Raw genomic sequence first — 21,599 nt, forward strand, 5'->3', positions numbered from 1 at the left:
TAAATTCTAAATAAATGGGACATGTTTAGTGAGTGTTGATTGGACGGAGAGTATGAGGACCTTAGTGGGGATGGAGATTTTCCCACGTCATTAATGCAGACAATAATTTGAATGTTTTAATGTCTATATGAAGTAAGCTTTCTTACACCCAATATCGTATTGAATTCAATTTCTGCTAGCAAATAAAAAAAGCATCTCACAATTTATAAAATAATAGTGCTTGGCACGATAATTGCTCATATTATTGTCGAATGTTTTATCAAGTACTAACTTGGACCGCTCTTTGGGTAGTTGTGAACTTTTTCTTTTGAGCTGAATCTAAATCTGATTTTTAAAAACCGCTAGTAGAGTGCTTACGTTCTGCGGGTTTCTGAATTCCAACAACCCTCCTGCAAAGGCATCTCCCAGGGGGGAGCTCGGCCCCCTAACTCGGGGAGTACAAAGCGTTTGTTCCTTTACTCACGGCCCCTCCTCGGTCTCCCAAGGAGGCAAGCCGAATGCTCACCAAAGCGTGCTTTTCCATTACTCATTCCGCCTTTTTTCCCAAGGTGGCGTGTGGGAGGTGTTGTGATCGGGCTCGGTAAGAATAGGCCACGAAGCTTTCTGCGGAATAACACACTCACCCGGCTGCGCCGTGCTGGGCGGCTTCAGCCCGCAAGAGGCTTTCCGAGCGGACAATGACTCCACACTCAGCCGCCTCACGCGCGCTTCCCGGCCCCTCCGCAGGCGTCCGGCCGCCACAGTCCCGCTCCGCCCGCTTAGCCAGCCTTTGTCTCCCTACAAGACGGACCACCAGGCCGGCCAGACGCGACGGCTGCCGACTAGCGCCCTTCGGGGGTCACCCGGGAGGGGACTCGGCACCAGCTTCACCCACCCCGCGTCCCAGCAGCCGCGTTGGCTTCTGGGCCACCAGGGGGCGCCCCGCGCCTCCGCAGCCCCTCGCCGCAGCCCCCTCCCCGGCCCTCCCGACTGGCCGGCCGCCCTGAGCTCTGAGCTCCGATTGGCCGTTATCTTCGTCAGTCGCGGGCGCGGGGCGGGCTGCGGTGACGCGCGGCGGCCCGGCTCTGGGCGGTGTCCCGCGCCGGCGGCCGCGGGCGGAGCTGGGCGAGGAGCGGCGCGGGGCAGTCAGACGGTGGCTGTCCAGGGAGGCATCGGTGCGAGTTGGAGCCGCTTCCCGCGCGCGCTGCAGCCGCCCCCGCCCCCGCTGACCCGGGGCCGCGCCCGGCCTCCTGCGTTCCGCCCGTCTGCCCGCCGCGGCCCTCGATGCGGGGTCTGGCCGCTGCGTGATGGGGCTGCGGAGCGGCGCCCTGCGGCTCGCGGCGGCCGCTGCTCGCGCTGAGGAGCTTGTGTGCCGGGCACCCCGCGTCCCCGCGCGCCGCAGCGCCTGCTGACCTGCCGGCCCGTCGCCGGTCCGCAACGCGGCTGAGGTAGGGCGACCGCGGTTGGCGCCGCGGCAGCCGGGCTGGGAGGGTCCGCGCTGGGGGAGGGGCGGCTGGGCCGGGCCGGGCGGCGGGGGCGGCGAGCGCAGAGGGCGCTGCCCCACGGGAGCCCCGGCTGCGGTGGGAGAGGTTCCCTGGGCCAGCAGCGAGCTCCGGGCTCGGGTCCCGCGGCCTGCTGGGTCCCCCGCAGCGCCCGCACCGGCCTTGCGTTTCCCTGAGCTGTCAGGCTCCGGCCGTGCCCAGCGGTCAGCAGACCCGCCGCTGCCTGCCGGCCCCCGGCGCGCTCTGCGCACTGTGCAGGTCGGTGGGGCTGCTCCGTTTTGGAGGCACCCGGTCTTATTTCCCCCATGCCCTCTCCCCCATCGTGGTTGGCACTGGGGCTTCCACTAGGAATCTGGTGGAGCCCTTTTGCGACATGAGGGTAGGAAAGGGCATCGCGTGGCCGCGGGGAAGCCGATGGCGCACGGACCGGAGAGAGGAATCCGATGGCAAGGGAGGGGGCTTGTTGGATGCCGGCCAGCGGAGAGGGAGCTGGTGTGGTCTCGGCGTCGAGCAGCCCGGGATTACTCCGGCAGCCATATTGGGAGGATGATCTGACAAATCCTTTAGGAGCCAAGTCCGGTTGCTGGAAGGCACCGAGTGACAGCTCTGGCAGCTTGCAGGGTGACTGGCCGCACCAGAAGCCAAGTTGTGGGGGTTGGGAGGCTGATCGAGTAGGCTAGTCATTGTTCATGCAGCACAAAACATTCCCGGCCCTGAAATCGGAATTGAACTCCAAAATCACTTTTTCTCCTTGGTGAATTGCTAAATGAGCTTCTAAGGTAAATTCCCCATATGATTCCGTTCTTGTTGGGGTGAAATATTGTGTTTCTCTATTCATTCTCTACGGTCAGTGCTATGGACGCAAAGGCCTGGTGATGCCTTTCGTGTAGGCAGATTTGAGGATTGCCAAGGCCAGCTTACCAGTATGGAGGCCTCCCAAGTTAGTATTTTGCATTGGGTGGATTTTCAAAGTAGCTCAACATATAGAGATTAAGTAAATTGGAATATTATGCTAGTGGGAGAGGCTTGCAGAAGCATTTCTAAGGATGGAGGTTGTCATCTTTGTGGAATCTCGAGGTAGCTGAAATTAGATTGTGAACAGATCGCTTACTCACATCTCTTCCTGTTCGAGGCAGCTGTTCTGCCAACACTGGACATGTTGCTTTGTGTCGTGGATGGGTCTGCCTGACCCCAGTGAAAGTGCTGTGATTGGATTTGAATAGCTTTTAAGTGATATGGTGGGTATTTTATTTAAAGACTGGCATTTTGTCAGCTGAACTTACTCATAATAAAATCTTAGCTCCTCTAAGAAGTGAGGTGATGCTTTCTCATTAGTATGTCTTAGATTATGAGGCAAGTGGAGCTGATAAGGATGGAATATGAAGGTTGCACACATGTTGGTAAAGCAGATCTGGAAATGATTAGTAACTAAATTCAGTGTGAGCTTCTGCATCTGTCTTTTCCTACATCCTAGATACGTAGAGGACCTGAAGAGTAGCATTGCCTATCTTTTTTGTGCCCTTTGCTTTCCTTCAAACTCCATTTCTTAATAACTGAATGCCTATCACTTAAGTTGAACTACTTAAAAATTTTCAAATGGGGTTTCGTAAGGAAAGTCTCAACACTTTATTTTTTATTTTTATCTTTAAGCTTTCCTTTTAAAACTTGGTTAAATGAAAAATGGCTTCAACAGATATTAGTGTTTTTTTGTATTACACTGATATGAGAGAAATAAAGAATGTCTGTTTTCAAATTCATGCCCCAAGAAATATTTCTAGGTTTTATATTTTTAGTTTCTTTTATTAGTAAAAAAAATCTGAAGAATTGTGATTAAGTACAACTTCAGCATTTGGTAAAATCAGACCTGATGGTGAATCTGACTTGGAGGCAAGATTTTATGAACATGTGCAGCTCTGCTCTGATGAATGTTTTTCCAAAATTTATCCAATTAAGTACAGCTTCTAAGGCTTAGAACAGACTTTTTTCAAGACCAGATATGAATGCAGTTTTCCTTTTCCTCTCTTTTCTCTTTTCCACTTTGAATTTGTTCAGGGAATAAACTCCCAAGAAGGGTGCCAGCAGACTCTCCAAGGCCAAAGCCTCCTGGCCCCACCTCCCTGCTGTGGTCATGTCCTGGGTACTAAGTAAAGGACAACAGTGGGCCCCTGCCTTCTTGTTTGTTAACCCCTTCCCAGGCTATTAATTGGAGCACATCTTTTCCAGGAGTTAGACGTGCCCTTCTGGGCTTGTAAACTGATGATAATGTGATTTCTCAAGGCTCTGAAGTGAGAGATACAGCATGTCTACTTTGTGTGGTTCTCTTTGAAAGATGGTTTTGTTGGAACAGATATTACTGAGTTTCTGGAATCCATCAAAGAGTGTGAATAAGTATGCATACTTTGAGAACTTTTTCCCATGCAGCTCATCAGTATAAAAGATGATGGAAACATGTGACTGTGATATAGGAAAAACCTGCAAAAGGTGCCTTGGTCTTCTCTCTGAGTTGAACTTTTTGGTTAATGGCTCAGTGATTCATTTATGCTCACCTTTATGACTTTAATTACCAGTTAAGTGAGAGTGCATAAAGAGATTTAGTTCTTTACCCTTAAGGAACTTATAGTTTACCATTTGTATATAGACATAGTTAAGACAAGGTTAGCTCCAACTCCTTTTTGTTTTACTAGTTTCGGATGCTGCTGCCCATACCATGGTGGTTTCCATGATTTTCAGTCAGAGCCTTTTCTCCTTTGTATTGCCACCTAGTACTTATTGTATAATACTCAACTGGTACACTTATGATTGTTTTGTGGTGGTTTGTGTATATGTTTTAAGTCATAGGATTGTAAATGTCTGATGGATTTTTTTTTAATATGTAATATCACATTGTTTATGGCAAAGCATATCATTCAGTTGTACCATCCTCTACCATTGCTCTGTTTAACGACTTTGATACTTGGCCTGATTCTTCCTTCTGAATTGCTGACATCATCTGGCAGATGTTAATGACTATAAATAATAACAACAATAAAATAACTTACTCATATTGAGCTCTTTCTATGTGTCAGATTCTTTTCTAAGCACTTTACATTTATTCACTACTCTAATCCTTATAACAGCCATATAAAACAGATAGTATTATCCGCATTTTACAGATGATGAGACTGAGACAGAGGCTTAGTGACTTCTCCAAGGTCAGTAGTAATTAAGTAACCACTGTGCTGAACTTCCTTTGTAACTACCCTTAACCTTACAATTCTTTGACTTCAGCTCAGGCAGATGTTGGCTTCATTCTGTTCTGTACAGTGTTGTAGCCACATCCTGTAACACATCAGCACCTTCAGATCTGTCTTCAGATCTCAAATTCACCTGCAGATCTTAAACTTTGATAACTTACAGCTATCACTTTCATAGTCTCTTTTTTTTGTGTTCTTCAGGGCTCCTGGCCAGTCCATCAGCCTCTTCCAGATTTTACTTCTTTGTCTTCCTGTTCTACACTGTGACTTTTGGGTTGCATTGCTTCAGCTATTTTCTTAGTAACACTTGCAGGTTTAATTACTTCTCTGCAAGACCCACTATGCATCATTCCTACCATCCATACCCTCCATTTTTACTTTGTGTCACAGAGAAATCTCACACAATGCTGGGGATTAAGCGCCACAATTAATGTGTAGTTTTAGGTCTCCCCTGAGTCTCTTTGGTGTCTATCCAGGCAATTCTGGACATTGTCCCCAGTGTTTTTTCTATAATCTTGACCACCTTAGTCAAGCGTCCTCACTGCCGTGTTAGGCATTATGCCTTATCTACCACCTCAGGAAAAAAAAATATGAACTCTCTCATCTTCTCCTTCCTCTGCTTATAATCTTATCTGCCTTTTTTCTTACCCTCTTTCCTCCAGCCTCCCAGGAAAGGTTACTCTCCCTGCCTTCAGCTAATTCCTTGGCCTGTGTTCTAGATATCACTGCCTTCTAATCTCACAGCCTTCTGCGTTGCTCATACTCCTCTTTTCCCCCTTTCGCTGTCTGTTTGCCCACAATTTCTTGAACACAGCTGGCACAGCCCCACTGTAGGGCCTATGCTCTTTCTTCTGCTTGGCACACTCTTCCCCTGAAATCTGCTTGGCTTAACTCCTTCACCTCCTTCAAATCTTTGCTTAAACCTCACCACCTCAACAGGCCTACCCTGACCTCGTTTATGCAGCTGCACAGCATTCCTCCCCACCACACTCCCGATCCCTTGACTTTGCTGTACTTTCTCTCCCTCCAAATTCTGTGTAACTTATTTATTACTTAATTTAATGTCTCCTCTCCCCCTATTAGAATGTAGAATTTCATGGCAAGAATGTTCATCTGTTTTGTCCATTGATTTATCCTGGATTCCTGGAACCTGCTTTTCACATTCTAGGCACTTAATAAATAGTTGCTGAATGAATAAAGGACAGAAACATGCAAGTCGCCCCTATTAAAAAAAAAAAGAGATGGGCTGGGAGTAAAATCCCTCCTTGCTGTCTCACCTCTCACAGCCAGATTGAGAAGCAGCCAAGATACTTAACATTTCTACTTCCTTTCCTCCTGTTTAACTCCACATCCCCCCACAAATGGCTTCACTGACACTGCTCTTGATCTGTTTTTCTGCCCTTTATTGCTGAAACCAGGGAGCACACATCACACCTTTGCAGTTCTGAAAGTGTTGCTCACTTCACGCTCCCTCCTTCGTTGAACTTTTGTCTGCTTCTGTTTTGGTGGGACTGGTTTCAAGTTTCCTGGGCTTCCTGCTTTTCTGGCCACTCACAGGGCTATCAAATTCATTCAACACAAATTTTTGTATAAGTTTTAAAGGGTGACTTTATATTTAGGAACTAGAATTTTGACATATTTCCAATGTTAAAAAAATAGCAAAATAGGTTATTACAGGAAAGTTTTATTTCTTTACAATTTATACCACTTAACTGCTTCCAAAAAGGTTTTGAGCAGCTTACTACAAATACCAGAGTGAGGCTTTAAAAATATAGGTCAAAAACAAAAATACATGTAATAGGAGGAAAAAGCAAATATACAAATTAACAGCAGCTTATATGATGTGGTTATTATAATTTGGTTTTGAAACATTTGGAAATCAAGGTAAAAAGAGAAAGAAGAATTACACGATTTTCATTCTGGTAAAAGAAAGCCTAATAATTTGCAAGAGAAACTTCTTTGATGCTAAAAAATTCTAAAGAAATTCTAAGAGGAAAATGTTATCGACTCCTGATCCAAGGATATATGTACTCAGTGTTTTCAAAAAGTCTTCAGGGAAAAGGAAGAAGTGTTCTTCAAAGACGTTTTTAAAAAAAGTAATCTATCAGCTTCCCGAAACTGAGAGTACAACATTAAAATAAAGTCTCTTCTCTGAAGGAGATGACTAAGGTGATTCAGATACATAACTTTATATAAGACAAACCTGAGCATCCCAGCAGAAAACTCATTATTTAAACCTGATGAGAACCTGAAATACTTGTATTCTGTGTTGTCATCTAAACAAAAACATGCCTATTAAACTTTGGGTACTGGTTTATAATGTGGCAAGATTGATGCATTATTGACATATGGCCAAGTCTGACCTGCATTCTTGCCGAGGTAGTGAGCTGCCTTCCAGGCAGGCAGCTGCAAAGGTGTGGTCAGTGGCAGATTTCGGAAAGACAGAACCTTGACTCACAAGACTTTGAATCAACTTCTGATTGAAATTTACCATTTCTACATCATAACTGAGCTGAGTTCATTTTAGCCTGGACATTTTCAGGAGTAGGTGTTGTCATCCACTTTGACAATTGGTGGAATGTTGGGATTTGGGTGGCAGAGTTCCTAGAGGATCTGCCAAAATTAAAGAATATTGAATGAATTTGAATGAATTTGACTTACTAGAGTTTGGTTCTAACCATAGAAATTTTGAAAGGAAAGAAAAAAATGAAAAATTCACTTCATTAGAATAGTTTTTTTTAAGCCACAGACCATAAGAGCTATTGTTTCTTTTTTTCTTTTTTCTTTTTTTTCTTTTGGTATCATTAATCTACAATTACATGAGCGACATTATGGTTACTAGACTCCCCCCGTCATCAAGTCCCCACCACATACCCCATTACAGTCACTGTCCATCAGTGTAGTTAGATGCTGTAGAGTCACTACTTGTCTTCTCTGTGTTGTACAGCCCTCGCTGTGCCCCGACCCCCTACATTATGTCTGCTAATGGTAATGCCCCTTTTTCCCCCCTTGTCCCTCCCTTCCCTCCCATCCTCCCAGTCCCTTTCCCTTTGGTAACTGTTAGTCCATTCTTGGGTTCTGTGAGTCTGTGCTGTTTTGTTCCTTCAGTTTTTTTCTTTGTTCTTATATTCCACATATGAGTGAAATCATTTGATACTTGTCTTTTTCTACCTGGCTTATTTCACTGAGCATAATACCCTCTAGCTCCATCCATGTTGTTGCAAATGGTAGGATTTGTTTTCTTCTTATGGCTGAATAATATTCCATTGTGTGTATGTACCACATCTTCTTTATCCATTCATCTACTGTTGGACATTTAGGTTGCTTCCATTTCTTGGCTATTGTAAATAGTGCTGCGATAAACATAGGGGTGCATATGTCTTTTTGAAACTGGGCTGCTACATTCTTAGGGTAAATTCCTAGGAGTGGAATTCCTGGGTCAAATGGTATTTCTATTTTGAATTTTTTGAGGAACCTCCATACTGCTTTCCTCAATGGTTGAACTAATTTATGTTCCCACCAGTGGTGTAGGAGGGTTGCCCTTTCTCCACATCCTCACCAGCATTTGTTGTTGCATGTCTTTTGGATTTTGGCCATCCTATCTGGTGTGAGGTGATATCTCATTGCGGTTTTAATTTGCATTTCTCTGATGATTAGTGATGTGGAGTGTCTTTTCATGTGCCTGTTGGCCATCTGAATTTCTTCTTTGGAGAAGTGTCTGTTCAGATCCTGTGCCCATTTTTTGTTGAATATTCCAATTTCCCATGGTTCCCACTAGAGGGTAAGTTCTCCGAAGGCAAGAACTCTGACAAGCACTTTCTTGTGTATGTTTCAGTGCCTAACACTGTGCCTGGATGGGGGAGGTAGGCTCTTACAGAATAAATGAATGAATAAACATACTTATAAATACATGAGGGATACACATACCTTTGTAGACAATTATATTTATATCTTCACATATTCTTCACTCCAGTCTCTTCCAACCACTGGCAGATTTACCCAGAACAGGCCCTTTACATATCCATGACCACATCTTACATCTGCATGCTGTTCATAGTGCGTGAGACTATCTTTTCCCAGAGTGGACTGTCTGGGACTTCATCAGCAGGCATGGTATCTCTTTACTGTCATACAACACTCAAGGTCCTGAGGACCTGACAGAAGGATAAGTGTTGGGGAGCAGAGCAGGTAGTGATCCAGGAAAAAATTGCGCACCACTGAGACTTGAAAACCAATAATGCAGCAAGCCTCAGCACAACTAGATCATGTTTTATTCTTTAAGAACTTGTTGTGTGAATTCCAGCCCACTTCAATAGTGGATTATAGTTTCAGGCTAGGAGGTTGAAACAGTTTGAAAGCAGTTCTTTGTGGAGTGGATAAGAGAACTCCTCAGGAAAATGCAGGAGGATGTACAGGCTAGTTTGGAGGCATTACCTTTCCCATAATAGGGCAGATGAGAAAAGCTAAAAAAGAAATATCCAGGGAGTTTTCCAAGGTCACCTGCACTTTAGTGATCTGAGTAGACTCAGGGTATCGTAATGCTGATGTCTTCAGCTTTGGTTTGCTTCAAGTGTTTCTTTTGCTTAACAATTCCATCTTCAATGCAGTTGTCTCATCACTTTTATTACGAGCAGTCAGGAGGAACCAAGCTGCTTTTTCAACACATTCATTAGAAATCTCCTCAGCTAAATATCCAATTTCATTGCACTCAAGTTCTATCTTCCACAAAACACCAAGCAGCGACTACGGCACTACGTGTTAAGCATATTGTCCAAGCAGCAGTGGGAGGATAGGGCTGGACGGCCTTTAAGTCTTGAGCTGCTAGGGCTCATGTACTGCGTGTATGTGTGCTTGTGGCAGAGGTGGTGGGGGTGGGGTGGGAAGGGTGACATGGAGAGACAGAGAGAGACAGAGATCAGACAGGAGATGATGGGGGACACAGTGCAGTAAGGGCAAGTGGGCAGACCCAAATTTCTTGCACTTTACAGTTTTACAGAGGTCCAAATCCTGCATCTAGCCCTGTAGCAAGTGGGTGGGAGAGGAGGAAAGGGGAGGGGCTGCACTCCATAGGAGCTTGCCCAGCCTTGACTGCCTGACGGATCACCTTCTGCTCCAACATGGCCAGTTCCCCCTCGCCATGACTCAAGCCTATTGTGCCAGGCAGGATGCCCTCTGCCCCACAGCCCCACAGGTGGTATTGGTTCCTTTCTTGTGCCCATTTTTTAATCGGGTTATTTACTTTTTGGTTGTTGAGGCGTGTGAGCTCTTTATATATTTTGGATGTCAACCCTTTATTGGATATGTTGTTTATGAATATATTGTCCCATACTGTACAGGCTGCCTTTTTGTCCTACTGATGGTGTCCTTTGCTGTACAGAAACTTTTTAGTTTTATATAGTCCCACTTGTTCATTTTTGGGAAAGTAATTTTAAAGTGTGTATATCACTTCCAAAAAAGAATGACTATTAGCTTTTTTTTCCCCCCCAACTCAATAAATGTTTATTGATCTTCTGCTGTAAACAAAACACTGAGTAGCCATTTAGAAAACACAAAGTTGGCAAAAACACAGTGGTGTCCTCAAAGAGCTTGCCTTCATTAGCAAAATGAACCATTTTTCTTAAAATGCTGGATGATTATTCTATACTAGAGTCATAAGCAAAGTAGCATGGGACTTCAGAGTAGACAGCTAGATGATTTTTAAAGTCTTTCTGGTTATGTATAACATCTAAAAAAATATTTTAAAAAACCCAACAGCACAAGAAATAGCAGAGAACTTCAGAACTTTCTATATTCAGCCTTTCTCAGATTAACCTAGATAATCTCTGCCTCTTTTTTTTTTTTTTTCCATAATCTTGACTTTTGCTCCACATGTATAAAGCTGGTGTCTTGTATGATCTCCTTACCAAAGACTTACTGAGTTCTGGAGAGACACTAGGAAATTTCTTCATTTTGTTTCATAATCTCTGAGTTGTATCCATCAGTGACTTTAGAAAAGTCATTGTACTTCTTTGATTCTCAGTTTCTTTATCTGTAAAATGGGGGTAATAATAGGGCTGGTGTGAATATTAAGAGAAATAATGCTTAGTACAGTCCCTTGATGGTAAAAAAAAAAAAAAAACCTCCATTAAGTGGTAGTTTAAAATTAGTATAACTGTTATTTTTATAAATTATTCCCTGTTGCGTGAGGTCTGCTCTGTTCTCCAGGTGTATGCAGTCTGGTGCAGCCTTCTTTGCTGTTGCTCTCTTAGGATTAGTTATATTAACTATATTTTTGTATTACATGTGGTTTTGGGAGGAGTTCTCTGTCTCACCTGTCACGCTGCCATCTTGAATCCATTCTGATTGAAATTAATTTTATCCTTTTTCCTTTAAGTCAAACAACCTGTTTCTATTTTGGAACAACTTATGTTTTTTATTATTACCATTCAAATATCTGTTGACCCACAGTAACTAGGAAGTCAACCAAAATATTTTAACTACTGTACTCAAAACCAAATGATGTAGGTATTAGGAACATGATTAAAATCTGTTCTTGTCCTCAAGGAACTTGAAATCGACAGTAGAGATGAGAAAAGTAAATAGCTTATTCTACCCTAGGTGAAATGAGAAGTATTAAATACAGGAGCATTTGCTTTTGGTTTGGGAGGTGGGGAGAATCTGTAAATTCTTTAGCATGTGAGAAAGTCCTGGAAGAGTAAATTGGGTTTTGAAAAGAACAGGAGAGGAGGAAGGGCACAGTGGGTGGAGGGATCACTGAAGTAAAGGCATAGGGACAGAAGAACTATAATTTCTGAGATGCTTCCAGGAAGCCCTTGGGGGTGTTAAGGAATATGGAGGGCAGGAGGTGTTTTGGGGGTTTGAAAAAATAGGTGGTTTGTGTTGCAGAACATACTGAATGCCAGTCAATGTGGGGAGTTCAGTCATTGCTTTGTAGATAGTCAAGAAACTTTGAAGATTTTTAACTGGACAATGGTATGAACAGACCTGTGCTTCAGGAAGAAGAATCTAGCAGTATTGCATAGTATGGATGGAGTAAATGAAGATGGCAGTATGATGTAGTACAGCTCAGGGTGGGAGGAAGATACAGAGAAAGTGGCTGAGAAGGTTAACAGTCCCATAAAAAAAGGAAAGAAAAGAATGAGGTTAATAGCCTTGAGTAAGGAGTATTGAAGGTCCACGAGGGGTGGTGGTGGTAGAAATGGAAAGAGAGTTCATAGGTAGAAGCCAGGTAATTTGGCTATTATTAGATGGAGAGAAGCAGCAAGCTCTTTGGCCTGTGTGGGAACAGGAGAAGGGAGAATATTGAAAAATAGAAAAGGGGTAGAAGAGCTGGTGGTGCTTGGGGGAGGAGGAGAGAGAGTTTGGCCCTGGTTCTGTTGGGCTGAATGAAATGCTGGCAGGATGGCTAGGTAAAGAGTCAGTCTATTGAAAAGTATGTGTGGGGGTGCATGTTACATGTTAGAGATGTTAGCATTTTCCTTCCTAGTTAAAAATGATGGTACTTTATATCTAAAACTGAGCAAGGAGGTTTCCGCCTTTGTTGTCTGTTTAGCAATCAGCAGCAGTCAACAGGCCCTGGATGAGAAAAGGAAATGGCTTATTCTACCCTAGCAATAATAGCAAAGGGCCTGTTGACTCCAGCAATTAGCAGGCCCTGGATAGAAAAAAAAGAAGTTTGGTTTTTAAAATGTAAATATCTACAATATTCACTAATTGTCGATGTTTTGACAAGCTTGTTTCTTCTATCTTCCCATAACAAATTTCTTAGTATCATCTGATACCCAGTCTATGTTCAGACTTACCCGATAATCTAAAATGTCTATTACAGATCTTGACTAAAAAATAATTACATTTGGTGATAACTACACAAGTCTCTTTTATTACCACCCTCCCAAATTACACTATTTATTTGAAGAAACTGGGTGATTTGACTTGTAGATTTTTCTGTATTCTGTATTCATCTGATCGCATGCTAGGTCACTTACATTTTTTCTTGTTCTCTGTATGTCCTGTGAACTGGTAGTTGGACCTGAGGCTTGATTCTAGTCATTTTTATTTAAGGGAGTGGGATAAGGATATTTACTAAGGCGCTGCTGTGTGTTCCTGCTGCAGCAGCTCAGAAGGCCTAGGCCACCTCGGTGTCCCACCTCTGGTGATGTTAAGACATTTGGTTCAAATGTTGTTTAGCCCAGTCTGTACAATATAATGTTTCCACATCAATCAACCTTTCATCTAAGGGTTTTTTAGAAGCTAGTGTTTACTATTGGAGAGAGCTTTTATATTCGTAGGGTTGGAAAGGGGTGACAGTCTAATTCAGTCATTTCTTCTGCACTTATTAGCTCAAATTTTTCTGTAGAGAACTTACCCCTCATTGACTGTTTGTCTATCCTGGGAATATAGTTTATACAGGGTATACAAACTGGAAGTATGCTCAATTCTTCTATTTGGCACTTTTCAGAATAATGAGATTTTTAAAAGTACTGTTACGAACTCATAAATTTATATATTTGATGTTTTCAGTCTGTTTGCAGTATGTCCATATTGTCTGTGTTTATTTTTACACTTTAATTGTCTAATCTTTGGCCAGTAGGAGAGCCTTTAAATTGGCACCTGTGTCCTTTTGCCGTGACCCCACTGATCCTTCATCGATTTCTTGCTTGTGGTCATACTACACTGTTCCAGGATCATCTTGGAATTTCTTTCCCAGACTTGTAGTTAATCATTTTTTCAAGGAGTTCAAGTTCAAAGAAGTTTTTGAGGGAATAGGATTTTCACTTTGGGAAGCTATTGAAGAATACAAGATAGAATGCAGTCGTGTAAAATGATAGTGCTCGGCAGTGTCGTCACATTGTGTTTGAGGCTGTTAAGTGCTATAGGAAATACCAGTGATTCCAGGACTGTTTGGGTAGTCATTTTAGAGGAGGTAAGACAGGCTGAGCTATCAAATAGAGAAAATGAAAATTCGTACGCCTTTTATAGGGGTGAAGTTACAAAGTGTGAAAGAACACATGTGGCATAGTAAAGGGGCTTAACAAGAACAGAGTACCTGGACCTTGGTCTTGATCTTGTAAACACAGAAGAATAAGATAACTCTGGTTCTTGAGTTTGGAAGTGAAATTGAAAGTCATGCTTTAGAAAGGTTAATATTGCAGCAGGGTTTTGCAGTTGCATAAGGCAGGATTCTGAGCTGGAGATGTGCAGATTAATCTTTGGAAAATAAAAACAAAACAAAACAAAGCAAAACCAAAAACCCTGTACCTTGAGCCTATCTCAACTGTTGAATATCAGGCTGGAGAGGTCTAGGTTTACTTGCTTTTCAAAGGACACCTGTGCAATTCTGTTTTGTGTAACCCTGTTTAAGGACTATTGGGTTAAAACTAAAGGCTCAAAGATCAGTTCCACTTTTGCAAGTATCCTAATCTTGAAGTAGTAAGCACATGGATTCAAGTAATGGCAATGGGAATGAGAGGAAGAAAGGGATTTTTAAAAATGCAAATTTATGTTTTAATAACTTTTATATGATATTTCATTAATAATGTTAACAATAATAAAAGGATTCAAAGAGAAGCCTCTGAAACAAAGATGACTCCATGATTTATGGTATGGGGTTAGCTGGAAATGGAAAGATTGGCAGAGGCTATAATTTGAGGGAGCAGATAATGGGACATGTTGAGTGTTGAGATGATGACTGCAGATCGAAGTAAACTCTTGGGGGTTGGAATATGTTCTATGTTTTGCTTTTTTCTGGGTGCTTCATTCACACTCTTGGCAAAGTACTCAACCAATGAGTGTAGGTCATGCTGTGTTGATTGTAAAGGTTAAAACTCTAAGCTTTTTCTCTTACAACACTAAACTATGTTTCTATCTTTATCTTGCATCTACCTACCACTTCAGCATTTTATTAAAAATAAAAATAAAAATAAGAATAAGAATAATAAAGGGAGAAATGTGGGATCCACATATAAATCAAGTATGAAAATCAAACGAATATTCATATTTGACCTGATTGTTTATAGTTCATAATGCGTGATCAAAATCGGAAGTTTCTGTGATGACTGCCCTTGCACTGTTCACCATGTAAGAACTTATTCACTATGTAAGAATTTGTTCACCATGTAAGAACTTGTTCGATATGCTTCAGAAGATTGGAGACTGACGAGAATTAGGCTTGGGGTGGATTAATGATTATGCATTGAGCATTGACTCCCCTATACAGAATTTTATTGTTGTTAACAACCATTTGATCAATAAATATGAGAGATGCCCTCTCAAAAAAAAAAAACTCTAAGCTTTCCTTTGATAAATATTATAATAAATGTTTGATATATTTAAAAAGTCATCTGTTTAATGTAAAATGGGAAACAGACTGGAAAAACTTCACACCAAATATAAAAAAACATTAATATCATTAAGTATAATCATTTGAAACAAAAGCAGAAAAAGTAAGCAGGCAAAGGACTTGAACACATAATTCTCACAATTGGGAAATCTAATTCATTAATTCATTCCTTCAACAAACATTTACTGAGCTCCTTTATCAGGTACTGTTCTAAATGGTAGCAAACAAGATGTCTGAGCATTTTGGTGGAGGTCTGAGAGATAGACAACAGACATGTTCCAAAAACCAAAAATTTCAAATAGTGGTAGTGCTGTTAAGAAAATAAAATAGGTATTGAGGTAAAGGGTGGCTTTTTGGTTTTTATTTTGTTTAATTGATTTAGTTTTGCCTTTTCCTGTAGAAAGCATTAATTAGTTGTGCATCTGGAGGTCAGCATTTCTAATCTCTATTTAATTATGTGGAAAAAAATTGGTTAAATATAAGTTCTGAGGTTCCCTGATATTTGGACTCCTAAGTATTTTCCTTTTTTAATTTTTTCTTTTGTTTGGTTCTTGGAGATGTTTATATAATGGATAGGGTACAGACTGAGATCTGTTGTTTCTTGTGGCACAAGTTACCTATGTGGCTTCTTTTCACAGAATAGTGTTTGTTTTGTTCTGTGAAGAGGGAGACTATTCCTCTGCAAAATGTTCACATTTTTTTCCTGTGGCTTCATTCAGAAGTGAAATGTAGTGATTTGAATCTGTCACAAGTCAGTGGCATATCAGAGGATATGTTTGCGTCTTCTGAAACCTCTTCTGCTGATTGTACTGGATGGTTATGAGGGTCAAATGAGACACATGAAAGGTTCACCTAAGCTAAAGGAATCCTTGGGCACTTAGAAGTTAGAGCTCTCTAGAGCTTATCTTTGTTCTTTGCTGTTTAGTTATATGTCATGTAACTATTTCAAACTGTAGGTAAAGTATGAAAAGTTCAGTGAATTTCTTTATAAAGAAAAATTATAAATTGTTTTGCAGATGGAAGTTACGCTTGTGTAAGGAACTCTTGTTTAACAAATACATTTTGTGTTTTTCATATATTACTGAAGATCCAGAAAAACAGAGCAAGAAAGATGCCAGTTTGCAGTTATATTTTTTTTATTATCAAGTATAGAGATTTTTTTTTTAAGTTTAGAGATTTTTAAGTATGCTAAAGTGATAATGGGATAGGAAAACATTTCAGTCTTTAATTTTCTATTTGATAGTTTACTGTTGAGAATATAAGATTTACAGGGAAGAAACGGGATAAGGTTTTTAGAAATGCAAACAGAAATTATACCAAGATAATACCTCTTATGCTCAATTTAACCCATGCTTTCATTAGTTCTGACTACCTGTATGGAATTTCTTTCTTTTCAAAGGAAACTTGACAACTTCAAAAGAGAATTTGATTTTTTATTTCTGGACTGCATATATATAATAATACCATCAGAATGTCGGGAGCCTCAGTGAAAGTGGCTGTCCGTGTGAGACCCTTCAATTCTCGAGAGACCAGCAAAGAGTCCAAGTGCATCATTCAAATGCAAGGCAACTCAACCAGTGAGTACATGTTGTTTTCTATAAACTATATCTCACTTTCCTATTCTACCCCCTTTGCCTTCTTGCTGTGATCAGAATAAATGAACCTTTGGGTATTAACACTATGAACTTTGCTATTCTGAATGATCCATTGAATTCCTTCCCTCTGTGATACTTGCCATAGCATATTTAAATATAGACTGTTTATTTTGTTCTTCACAATTGAGAAATCCCTGGAGAACTGAACTAATTTAGCTAGTATTATTAGGTTGAAATTTTAATGATAATAAAGGTGTAAGCAGTGATTATTGCTAAATGATGACATGAAAGTACCTTTTGAGGCTCCAAGATTGTTTTTCTTTCTTGATTTAAATTGCTACAAGGGTCTTAAAACTAACTCTCCTCTCTTCCAGCAGTTTTTTGAGTTGAAGAACACATAAAGCTATAATAGTAAAGTAAATGGTTGATCTAATGTACATTCCCACCAGCAGTGTAGGAGGGTTCCCCTTTCTCTGCATCCTCACCAGCATTTGTTGTTCCTTGTCTTTTGGCTGTTGGCCATCCTAACTGGTGTGAGGTGAGATCCCATTGTGGTTTTAATTTGCATTTCTCTGATGATTAGTGATGTGGAGCATCTTTTCATGTGCTTGTTGGCTATCTGAATTTCTTCTTTGGGGAAGTGTCCAGATCCTCTGCCCATTTTTTAATTGGGTTATTTGCTTTTTGGGTGTTGAGTGAAGTTATTTTTTTACAAAATCACTATCAATCATTTGCTCCTTAAAGTTTCAGCTAGACTTACAATTGAACTAGAGAACAAGTATTTATGTTCTTGAGTTCCACCCATTTAAATGATGTTCTTATTTGTGCTTCATTTTAGGAATGTAATTTTATATAGTACAGGGGCCATGCTAATCTATGTTGATCCAATTGTAGTGTATATGCTGCTGAAGTAAGCACACTAAATCCTGATTATTGAGCTTCTCATTTCTTTCTGAAAAATGCTTTTAATTACAGCTTAGTTTGGAGGCATTTTTGGCAGCTGGTTTGCCTCTGTATGCTGGTATATATCAGAAGTTCTTTTAAAAGATGGACCTTAGGAAATCCCGGATCAGGAGCCAGAATTGATTTCAAAAAGAACTGCTTTTCTCTGTTATGTGTTTTGCATACAGAACTATCCAGGAGAAATCCTCAGTGCCCTGGATGTCTGTTGCTACTTTCCTTAAAGGGCTAGAAATTGTACTAAAAGCTTTGAAGTAGAAAATGAGTATTAAAAAGCCATATGGATGAAATATAAAAGTCAACTTATAAATAATAAAAAGAAGTGGAAACTTTTTATTAGTACAAGTATGTCACCAAAAATTTTTTCTTGATGACAAATCATTTTAGAGTGCCCATATCTAAAACTGGTTATGTTTATATTCACTGCCAAGGTCAAATAGCATTATCTTAATTTCCCTGCAATTTTGATTTATTTTTATGAACAGGAGAAACATTTATATGTATAAAATGTAAAAGGTACAAAGAGTATAGCACAATCACTTTCTCCCCCTATTGCTTAGTCAGCTAGTTCATCTCCCCAGAAATAACGTAGATTACTTTCCAGAGATAGTTTAAGTTAAGTAGCAACATCATTTTCCAAGGTTTTTTTCCCTTTTAATTGGTGATAGGATAATTATTTTTCAGTCTTAAATGCATTGTGTGTTCTAAATACCTAAATAATACAATTCATGTTTATAACTTGTGAAAATTGCTTCCTTTGAGATTTTAGCATGAAAGAAATCCATATGAGGGTTTTGTTTATTAGCAAGTATCTACTATATGTATAGTGGTATGCTAAGTACTAAATAGAGTATCAGAATAGTCCATTCACTATCCAGGAGAATAAAACTATCAGAGCATGTAGTAAAATCAAAAGATTTTCTGTAATTCTGGATAGTTCAGTGAAATGGATCTGGGTCTGTTTAATTTTCTGACCTTGCTATTTTTTTGATCATCTGTATTGAAGAATCACTGAGAAATTATTAATGGCTGATGAAAAAGGCATTAGGTCTCATTGTTTCTAAGATACACATAACTCCTTTTTAACCTTGTTATTTTGATTGTGTAGAAAATGATGTCAGTTTAGGGGAAAATAATTATCCAAATATGATACTCATACTGGATGAAGGGTTTCAAATGTTTTCATTTGTAGTTGTTAGCAAGCTGAAGAAGAAAATAAGATACCTAGTTGTATACCTTTTGAGGTTAGGGCCATAAACTTTGCAGTTTGTGGTAAGTTCTATTTAGCCATTCCTGTTTATCTCCCACAAAAATCTCTCCAGAATTACTGAAAATATTGTTACGTCTTTTGATGAAATATCAAAGAAGAAATACGTGGTTTTTATTGAAAGTAATTAGAATAGGCCTGGCTGTATTGTACTGATGTTATAAAAACTGGTCAGTGGACCACCTTAAGCTCAGTGCCCAACTACCAGTGGTTTTTCCATCCTGTCTTGCCCAGAACCTTCCTAGACAACAGGCTGAGTGGCTTTGCTCTGCCTTACCCTTCCTGCCTTCCTTCCATTCTTCTTTTTAGAGTCTGCAGTAATGTGATTCTGTAGGGATCATAGTGTTGCATGGTACCATAGAACCCTGCTCTTTTTTTGTTCTATTATTATTTTTTAAGATTCTTTTTTTTTTGTTAAGGTATCATTGATATACACTCTTATGAAGGTTTCACATAAAAAACAATGTGGTTACTACATTCACCCATATTATCAAGTCTCCTCCCCAAGACCGCATTGCAGTCACTGTTCATTAGTGTAGTAAGATGCCACAGAGTACACTACTTGTCTTCTCTGTGCTACACTGCATAGGACCCTGCTCTTAAGGCATTCGAAAAGTTTGTGGTACAGGAGAGACAAGACATACTAAAATAACCTCAATACAAAGGAGAAGTGGTCAAAGTGGTAATTGCCATAAAAATGTTTTTAAAAAGTGCAGGTGACATAAGTGATAGGGCATTTGAGCTTGAGCTTGAGGAGTAAGTAGGATTAAACTAAACATCCAGTATATTTGGAGGAAATCTCAGAATTCTAGCTTATTAGAACTTATTAGTGTTATGATTAGATATTGGTACTTCTGATCCTCGTCTGGTTTAACACATCACCTCTCTGTACATAAACATTTAGCAGAAGAACTTTGTGACTTTTAAATTAATGTTAGTCTGCTGAAACAAAAATCATTAGTTTAATCAGCCATGGAAATAGTTTAGTTTTCTCCCTAAATACTTACTTTGTCATGGCTCAGAGGATTTGGGGTAATTTTGGTTCCTTTGAAAGTTGTTTGTTCTTGGAAAGCGAATTGTCCATGAGAGACTTCCCTCTAGAATATTTGGTGTTTTTGGTTTCCTACCAATGTTTTCTATTTCTGTTTTCAATTTTACATGGCAGTTTCTTAGTAATTTGACTAATATGTTAACAAAATGATTTTTAAGTGACAGATTGTAAGTGAACCACTTGCTCTGCTTAGAAGGTATTAATGGCTTGTTTAAAAAAAACATTGGGTTTCAAGAATGCAGCACTCCAGTTTGAAAAAGACAGATGCACCCCTATGTTTATCGCTGCACTATTTACAATAGCCAAGATATGGAAGCAACCTTAATGTCCATCAGTAGATGAATGGATAAAAAAGATGTGGTACATATACACAATGGAATATTACTCAGCCATAAGAAAAAAACAAATCCTACCATTCGCAACAACATGGATAAAGCTAGAGGGTATTATGCTCAGTGAAATAAGCCAGGCGGAGAGAGACAAGTACCAAATGATTTCACTCATATGTGGAGTATAAGAACAAAAGAAAACTGAAGGAACAAAACAGCAGCAGAAGCACAGAACCCAAGAATGGACTAATAGTTACCAAAGGGAAAGGGACTGGGGAGGACGGGTGGGAAGGGAGGGAATAAGGGCAGGAAAAAAAGAAAGGGGGCATTACGATTAGCAGGTATAGTGTGGGGGTGGGCACAGGGAGGGCTGTGCAATGCAGAGAAGACAAGTAGTGATTTTACAGCATCTTACTATGTTGATGGACAGTTACTGTGAACGGGGATGTGGGGGGGACTTGGTGAAGGGGGGAGCCTAGTAAACATAATGTTTTTCATGTAATTGTAGATTAATGATACCAAAATAAAATTAAAAAAAAACATTGGGTTTATGATTGGGAGAGAACATTCATTTTGAACCTAGAATTGTTGGAAAAAATGAATTTGCTATAGCCACATGTGTTAGCAGAATTATAAGACCGCTGTGCTGGCAAGCTGCTCTGGACTGCCGTTGTCAGGGATTATTGCTGATTGTAGATGAAATGCAATGGAATGTTGCTGCCATAAGGTCTCTTATGAAAAAGTAGAAGAGGGTGAAGAGTACTTTAGGGAATGAGCCAAAGCTGAAAACTGAGTAGTAGCGGTTTTATTAAGCTCTTTCTGGTCTTGGAGCGAGTATTTTGCATGGCCCAGATAAATGTTACTGCCTTGACATTTTGGAGATCCAAGTGCATACAAATGGCTTTATTTAATAATATCCCATTCTATTCCAAGTTTCTCCCACTTTGAAAGCCTTTTTTATTGTCTGATTACTTTTAAAAAGGAAAGTGGGGCAGAATTAATGCTCTACTGCTCAGATTTATGTTTAAGTTACATATGTAAATCTGGGAGACTTCGAAGCTGCATACATTCTCCTCTGAAAAACAGGAGGTAGATAAAGCTGGTTCTCACCCACTCCTTAAGGTGGTTAAATTGTAATGTTTGCTTTGTCTTTAACCATAGGAGTCTGTCTTTAGCCCTTTGGTAACTCTCCTTCATGTTTATCAATCATCTTTGCCCAGGGTCTTTTTTCTTTTTTTTCAGTGCCCAAGACTTAGTGGTATAGAAGAAACCCTAGTTTTTTTTGTTTTTGTTTTTTCTTGTTAACTGTACTTTTTTTTTTTTTTTTTTTGGTATTTCTCCGTT

The 21,599-nt window shown here is 40.2% G+C and overlaps 1 protein-coding gene across 12 annotated transcripts in view; it reads left to right on the forward strand.

Moving 5' to 3' along the window:
* Positions 1-1,104: 1,104 nt before the first annotated feature.
* The window catches only part of KIF1B (kinesin family member 1B), a 132,070-nt gene continuing 111,575 nt past the window's right edge, over positions 1,105-21,599 (forward strand). For 7 of the 12 annotated variants that reach the window (XM_036999718.2, XM_036999731.2, XM_073233171.1 and 4 more), the window contains exons 1-2: positions 1,115-1,427; positions 16,453-16,630. In XM_036999718.2, the coding sequence (XP_036855613.2) occupies positions 16,525-16,630 (106 nt within the window). In that variant the 5' untranslated portion in view covers positions 1,115-1,427; positions 16,453-16,524. Of the gene's footprint in view, positions 1,428-2,243; positions 2,261-16,452; positions 16,631-21,599 lie in introns of those variants that run through there. The other 5 variants (XM_073233174.1, XM_036999732.2, XM_036999737.2 and 2 more) reach the window with 4 other exon arrangements.

Source organism: Manis javanica, chromosome 4 (assembly GCF_040802235.1).
Source record: "Manis javanica isolate MJ-LG chromosome 4, MJ_LKY, whole genome shotgun sequence".
In the NCBI taxonomy this organism is placed as follows: Eukaryota; Metazoa; Chordata; class Mammalia; order Pholidota; family Manidae; genus Manis; species Manis javanica.